Genomic DNA, 7,401 nt, shown 5'->3' on the forward strand with positions numbered 1-7,401 from the left:
AAAAAAAAAAAAAAAAAAAAGGTGACATCTTGGTTTTAGCTATAGTTCATTCCAAGGCCACATGGTGTGAGTTTTTAAAAAGTTGAAAGTTTTTAAAAAGTACTGAAAGTTGAACCCAGAATCTCAGAGATGCTAAGCCCTCATTCAACCATGGAGCCACAACTCCGAGTCCTACCTGCGGTGTGGTTGAATTGTGGAATTCAAGGGAGGGGAGAGCACCATGAGCCAGATGGAAAATCCCAAACTTTTCCCCAAAGGAAGTTGGGAGCCACGGGAGATTCTAGAAGTGGAGTGGGGTCTGTTTCACTGCAAAGAACTTTGAGGGCCACAGCTGTTCTCAAACCAGACCTACGATGGATGGTGAGTTCTCTGGGAAAATTCTAGAAAATAGAGGAATCTCACACACACACAGAGGGGAGAAGCTTGTAAGTCTCCTGTAGGGCATCCTCCAGCTCCACCTTTCCCAAAGCAGTTGCTGTGACCACTGGTGTGAGTCCTGGTAGACCTGAGTCAGGGCCCTGCAAGGCCATGCATTACAGTAAGTGCGGCACTCCTGAGCAAACCTTACCTACAGGAGGGAGGGAGGCCTGTGTCAGCGCTGGCCTCCCCATTCTCACAGCTGTGTCCTATCTCCCTGTCAACAGGCAACAATTGACTGAGCCTGTTCAGATCCTGACAAGTTTTTAGTTTGCCTTGAACTGTTGCTGATATTGGGGCAAAGTTCCTGTTAGTTCCACTGTTTCTCCCTAGGGAGGGTGGCTGAGCCATGGAGCAAGTCCATCTTTGCTCCATAAAATGTTGAGTTGCCTCTAAGGTGGCTGGCCTGTCAGCTCTCCCAGCATCTGTGTGATTCCCATACAATCATTATGAGAAATGCTTGTCTCGTATTTCATAAGCAATTTTGACATTCAGCCAGCAGAGAGAGGTTCAGCTTGTTGTTAATCTGTCCTATTTTGGTTTCCTTTTGGTTTGACTCTTTTTTTGAGTCAGGGGTTTGCAGTCTAGGCTAGCCCCAAACGCCCTAGCCTCCTGCCTCAGTTTCCCTAGTGTGGGAACAAGAACAAGCCACTGGGTCTTTATCAGACCCGGTCATATATGCTGTAGCATGTTTTACAGTGATGGAGTAATTTACTCAGACCCATGTGGCTTCCTGTGAAGTCACTTCTGTCTTTCATCTTGATGATTCAACCCTTCCTAGGAAACAAGCGGAATGGCCAGGCTCGGGGGGATCCCTTCCCAAGTCATAACCCTGTTGGGGGGTAGGGGTGGGGCAACCGGCTGGTTCCCTCACCCTAGCCAGTTCCAGTGTTGGGTAGTGTGATGGAAAACAGCAACTTAGGTTTGTCCCAGTGTGTCTTTGAATGCCAAGGATACTGAAGACAGTGACCATCAGCCAAGGCCATATAAAGACCCTGACACACCTTCCCCTGCATCTCAAACTGCAGTATAATCTAAAACATCAAAATGACACAGAAGGAAGAGATCTGGGAGCCAGCCTGGCTCGCTCCTTCCAAACGCTCCCTCCCTTGGGCACAATTCCTACTTTGTGGAAAACTGAGGCTAGCAGCAGTCTGAAACAGGGTAGACAGACTCCTGCCCTTGTGGATTAGGGGGCCTTTGTGAGCATCCCCCCAACTCAGTTGTCTCCCGTTGGATGTCAGCTCTGTCAGCTAGGTAGGACACAGTGACGCTGCCTCCTTACTTCTCCCGTGGCCTCAGGTCCCACAGGGTTGAGGTGGGTGCTGTGTTTAGAGTGAGTCTTATCCTCGAGGCCCGATTGGTAGCTTTCGGCTGCTCAGGTGCTAGGCCTGTTGGTCATTGGTTAAATTCCGCTGAGAGGTATTTAAGGCAGGAGGTCTGGAGGCTGCCACCTGAGCGAGTACTGGCCTGGCCTGCCGCCGCCTGTGTCATGGCTCCTGGGAGTGTCTCCAGTGTTTCTTCCTCTTCCTCCTCTTTGCCCTCCAGGGACACATCCCCTTCTGGATCGTGTGGGCTCCGTGGGGCTGACAAGCCAGGTAAGCAAGAGAGTGGAATTCTGAGTCTAGGCCAAGGTCCCTGGAAACCTGGAGACAGCCGCTGAGAAGGTGCGTGCTGCTTAAGGCTGGTTCCCACCGCTCACTCGGATTGGAAGAGGAGACCTAGTCCTGGTGGGGAATGAAGCTGGATGGGCCCATTTCCTGGTCTGGGACTCACAGTGAAGACTTCAGGCAGGTGCAGGCTGCCGTGGCCCTGCTACAGGACTTGCTCAGGCTCGTGGCTTGTCATTTCGTATGGCTCATCATTTCGTATGGCTCTTTCTTTTTTCTTTTACATGCATTGGTGTTTTGCCTGCACGTATGTCTGTATGTGGGGGTGTTGGACCCAATGGAACTAGAATTTCAGAGAACTGGAGTTCAGACAGCTGTGAGCTGCCATGTGGGTCATGGGAATTGAACCCTGGTCCTCTGGAAAAGCACCCAGTGTTCCTAACCACTGGTCCATCTCTCCAGCCTAGGGCCTTTTCTTTCTACTTCTAAACTTAACTTTTGAGTCTGAATTTTGCAAATAATTCTGACAGCATCACTCTGAGTTTAAGTCACGCACCTGTGGCCGACAGGTTCTCCGTTTCTCTCCCCCAAATCCTCCTCTTTCTTGCTGCTTTTCAAAAGCGACGGCCCATCTCAAAATACCCCATTGCACCCCCCCAAGTTCACCGTGCAGCGACCTTTAGTATGTTATCACGTGTGCCCAGCGCCACAATCTGTTTCAGAATTGAATCCTATCCTGAGAATCCTGAGAAGAAAAGCTGACTCGTGCTATTAACAGTCACTCCCCAGCTTCACTCCACCTGTGTCTGTGGGCCCTCGCCATTTCATACAGTTGTGACTGGCTTTTTTTTTTTTTTTTTTTTTTTTTTTTGTGCTTGCTTATACTTAGAAGCACTCTATGTGGTAACCTCTTGCATTTCAGTCCTTTATGGCCAAGTAGTATTCCATTGTGTGAGTGTATCGTGTGTGGTCACGGGCATTTAGGCTGTTGGGAAGAACAGCTCGCGCACACGGCTGGCGGGGCTGGGGATGGAGCCCAGGGTCTCAGTCGGGCACGCTTAGCACACCAGGCTTCTTCACCCTCCTTGTGCCCTTGCTTGCGGTCTCACTTCTGGGGGGGCCTGAATCTAGGAATGTGACTGTTTTTACTTTTGCTTTTCCCCAAATAAGTTTATTTTAAACATGTTGGACTGAGCATGATGACTCACACTTGAGAGGTAGAGACAGGGGGAGCTCTTGAGTTCAGGGCCAACCTGGTCCACAGAGTGAATTCCAGGCTAGTGAGAGCTACACAGTAAGGTTCCCTTTATTTTCACTTTTCTAACTCTGCACATGAGGCCTTTTCCACGCAAGCATATAATGTAATGTGTGAGCATCTTCCTCCCAGTCCTCCTCCCCTCCCCCTCCTCACTCCTTTGCTCCCCAGAGAGTTTCACTTCTACTTTCTTTCCAGCTGTGGACACAGATTTTATATCTACAAAGTCTAGGACCCACAGATGATGCTAATATCTTGTTAGGAAACCTTCTGAGACTGAGAGGAAATCGGGCCCGGAGCAGCTGAGCCCCTCCCCTGTGCCCATCAGGCGAGGCCATCCTCGGCTGTGGTTGCTTTTTGCTTACCCACCGGCTTATCTCAGACACGTGCCAGGCCCAGCATTTCAGCTGAAAATAGTCCAGGGTTGATTTCCAAAGAGCTGAACCTTTAAGAAAGGGCTGTCAGGCCTGGGGTCCAGCTCAGTGCTAGAACCCTTGGTTGGCATGCGTGCACCAAGCCTTGGGTTGGCTCATAAGCAGCACAACAAACAAACAAACAAGACTTCAGTGCTGCCTTTTCTTCCCAGCGTCTATAAATATTTGGCTATTCTTTGTCCAGTTGGATTTTGAGTTTGTGTATATCCTATTTTTGAGGTACCACCTCGTTCTGTAGCCCCAGGCTGGTCTGGAAATAAGTCTTTCCACCCCTGTGTCTGGGAGTCCTGGGGTAACCGGTACGCCCGGATTTCCTGAGTCTGAACAGGGCCCTGTGGCATTTGGCAGAGATGTTGCTTTCTCAGTGTTTCTGTCCCAGGGTCTTTGGTGCCTTCTTCAAGGTGACGTGTGTTTGTGTGTGTGTGTGTGTGTGTGTGTGTGTGTGTATAAGAATAAGAGAAGCCAACATGGCCCTCGCTGAGAGCTCCCTGATTTACTTCTTTGAGTACAATACAGCTACAGCTGTAGATACCCTCGGGCGGCTCACCTACCCGGGATTGCCTCTCCAAGAGAATATCCTTCAAAAGGAGGGACCCTGATGAGCCCTGTAGGGACTGCGGTCTGTGTAAGGCTTGCAGACTAGCAGCCAGTGATGCTCACAGGAAGCTGGGTCTCAATGCATGTGCTCTGCCCCACCAAAGCAGGCCTTGACCGGGGCAGAGAGCAGTCTGGGTGATGTCCTTCTGTCTATCCCACAGGTCCACATTGCCGCGGAATCGCAGCAGGCCAACGGAACCCAACAATGCTACGCATGGTGCTAGAGGCTCTAAGGGCCAGGGAGAAGCGCCAGGGCACTTCAGTTGTGGCCATCAAGGTCTACATCCAACACAAGTACCCCACAGTGGACACCACCCGCTTCAAGTACCTGTTGAAGCAGGCTCTGGAAACTGGTGTTCGTCGGGGCCTCCTCACCAGGCCTGCTCACTCCAAGGCCAAGGGTGCCACTGGCAGCTTCAAAGTGAGCCACAGCCAAGGACGGGGAGGCCTTGGTGCAAGGTTCAGACATCGGACCCTTAGTACATACTGCTTCTTGCCACAGCCCACATCTCCCTCCACAGCCCTCTGCTGACCCATATTGTGCCGTGTGGGGAGCCTGCACAGTATCAGGGTCTGTGTGTGTGGCTTCTTGCCTGTGTCTACCACATAGCCACAGACCCACAGCTTCTGGGGAGGGCACTGCGGGGGCAGTCTCTACTAACCTCATGTGCCTGTGGTTACTGGGGTGCCCATCTCAAGAAGTCCCAATACTGGGGAGCTCTGCTAGGGCCTAGGGGACACTACTGGGACCTAGTTGGAGTGGGAGGGGAGGAGCAGGTGGCTCAATAGAGCCTCAAATTACAGACCTGCAGAAAGCTGGGAAATCGGTCATCTCTCCCCTCAGCCTATGTTCTTGGAGACATTGAGAAGAGGTGGGACTTCAGGGAGCAGGGGCAGAGTGAGGCTTGAGGCTAAGTGGGTGATAGGCAGAGGGCAGGTACAGATCCTTAGGAGTGAGTGGCAGGGCACTTCAGGAAGACAAGAGACTAACACCAGGTGAAATGCAACGAGGACCCCAGGGGAGGATATGTCTCCTCTTTCCTCTCCTCTTAACCCTGGTGTTGAGAGCATGGCCCCTTTGGTGTCCTGTCTGGGGTATAGAGATATCCAGAGCTTCTGTTCTCACCCCAACCCTGTACTCTGTCTTTAGCTAGTTCCGAAGCCCAAGACAAAGAAAGCTTGTGCCACAAAAGCCGGCAGGGGAGCTGCAGGTGCCAAGAAGACAGGCCCCAAGAAATCTGGATTGCTGAAAAAAGACCAAGTTGGCAAGGCCACGATGGAGAAAGGGCAGAAGAGGAGGGCTCACCCTTGCATGGCAGCCACACTGGAGTTTGCCCCTAAGAAAGCCAAGGCTAAACCGAAAGAGGTCAGAAAGGGCCCCCTAAAACAAGACAAAGCAGGGGCCCCTCTGACTGCCAACGGAGGCCAGAAGGTCAAACACAGTGGGAGCAGGCAAGGTAGGTGTGTGGACGGGTGGCAAGGACAGGGGGTCCCCAACAGCCACCTGGGTAGAGTGGGAGGGGCTTCCCTCCCTAGGAAGTGGGCCTTGAGTGCTAGACCTGGATAGAGGAATGGAGAACCCGTAGCTGCCTTGAGACAGGACCAGGAAAGGCTTCTTGGAGTAGGCATCTCCCATGCATCTGAGCAGAAAGGCTGCCAGGGGTCTGTCTCTGTCTGGGAGGTCAGAAGAAATCCAAGGGGGTTTTGCAAAGAGGAGAGTCTGGGCTCATCCTGGGGCAGTGAGTAGCCGTGAGAGGACTCTGGTGGGGAGCCTCGAGTGATGGTTTTAAGACAACCAAGGAAGCTGGTGCACACCCATAATCCTAAGCACTTGGGGATGAGAGGCAGGAAGACCAGAAGTTCAAGGCAACATCTTTACATTTATATAGAGCTTGAAATCAGTCTGGGTCACATGAGACTCGGTCTCAAACAACTCTACCCTCCTGAAAAAAATCATATACATATACATATACATCATAATAAACATTAAAGTACTACCATTGGCAGGTAGGCAACCAAGCTGATGTTCCCATGTTGTGTAAAGAGACATCTGATTTGCGGGGGCCTGAGACTCAGGGGTAAAACAGCTGACCCAGGTCACATGGCCTTCAGGTGTCTGTCCAGGTGACAACCTGGGATCTAGGCAGACTGAAAACTCTAGAGCCTGTAGACCCTTTGTCTCTTATTACTCCCTCATCTTACAGAAGCAGATGCCCATGGGAAAACCAAAGATGTGCGTGAGAAATCGAAGCCCCCGGCCAGCAAGGTGGGTAGGTGTCTGATGCCCGCTGTGTCTCGCGTCCTCTGGGGAGGAAGCCTGTGCCTTTGTGCTTGTGAGGTGAGTGCTCTGCTGGCTGAGCTATCTCCCCACCACCGGGCTTGCTTTTTTTTATAGGTCCAGAATAGCGTTGCTTCCCTCGACAAAAGGAAGATGGCAGACACGGCCCACACTGAGACAGTCGTTCAGGGGACCAAGACAGTACAGGAGACCAAAGTGCCCACTCCCTCCCAGGACATAGGACACAAAGCACAACCCACACCTAGGGTCAGGAAGGCAAAGACCCCTGAGACTCCCCAGGACCTCCTCCAAGGCTCCCAACAAGTAGCCTGAGGCTAGTAGCCAGGGCCCGGGAGATGGCGATTCTGAAGCTTTTATCTGCTAACAAACCGTCACAATGTTTAATCATAACTTATTTATCAATAAAGACTTTGTATTCACACACTGGTACGTTGGACACTGGACCGTGGGACAGGAAGGCAGAGGTGGGTTTTGAGCAGTTGGCAGCCAGGGAGCAGTGCAGGCTGTGGTGTAGTTGATGTCTTTACAAAGCCTGCAGGAGGGATGGAGGGATGGCGGGATGGAGGACCTGAGGGGCCAGAGAGGGTAAGCTTCCTGAGCCTAACCATCAGGTCTCAGCCCAGAGAGGCAGACAGACTACAGCTTGGGGGACCAGCATATTGTCTGCCAAGGAACACCGTGCTGGCTGCAACTGTAGTTTAGAATGTATACCTGTACCTGTGTCATGGTGTATGTATGGAGGTCAGATGACAATTTGAAGGGGGTCCTCTCCTTCCACTTTGTGAATCC

The 7,401-nt window shown here is 51.7% G+C and overlaps 1 protein-coding gene across 3 annotated transcripts; it reads left to right on the forward strand.

Moving 5' to 3' along the window:
* The first annotated feature begins 1,861 nt into the window (after positions 1–1,861).
* On the forward strand, positions 1,862–7,041 carry LOC110317144 (histone H1oo). Of its 3 annotated transcripts, XM_021191545.1 has the most exons (6): positions 1,862–2,015; positions 3,936–4,015; positions 4,475–4,734; positions 5,464–5,770; positions 6,518–6,579; positions 6,709–7,030. In XM_021191545.1, the coding sequence occupies exons 3-6, from the start codon at positions 4,519–4,521 to the stop codon at positions 6,922–6,924; spliced, it is 801 nt and encodes a 266-aa protein (XP_021047204.1). In that variant the 5' UTR covers positions 1,862–2,015; positions 3,936–4,015; positions 4,475–4,518; the 3' UTR covers positions 6,925–7,030. The 3 variants fall into 3 exon arrangements, with proteins under 3 accessions (XP_021047204.1, XP_021047205.1, XP_021047203.1); XM_021191546.1 differs by lacking the exon at positions 3,936–4,015 and having other exon boundaries at positions 1,870–2,015; positions 6,518–6,583; positions 6,709–7,041; XM_021191544.1 differs by lacking the exon at positions 3,936–4,015 and having other exon boundaries at positions 1,870–2,015; positions 6,709–7,041.
* Positions 7,042–7,401: the final 360 nt, after the last annotated feature.

Source organism: Mus pahari, chromosome 2, assembly GCF_900095145.1.
Source record: "Mus pahari chromosome 2, PAHARI_EIJ_v1.1, whole genome shotgun sequence".
Lineage (NCBI taxonomy): Eukaryota > Metazoa > Chordata > Mammalia > Rodentia > Muridae > Mus > Mus pahari.

Excerpts from the sequence above, each read along its gene's own strand:
- LOC110317144 (XM_021191544.1), top strand. The coding sequence starts at position 1,910 with ATGGCTCCTGGGAGTGTCTCCAGTGTTTCTTCCTCTTCCTCCTCTTTG. Across the intron at positions 4,735-5,463 it reads GTGCCACTGGCAGCTTCAAA|CTAGTTCCGAAGCCCAAGAC; the intron begins GTGAGCCACAGC and ends CTCTGTCTTTAG. Across the intron at positions 5,771-6,517 it reads ACACAGTGGGAGCAGGCAAG|AAGCAGATGCCCATGGGAAA; the intron begins GTAGGTGTGTGG and ends CTCATCTTACAG.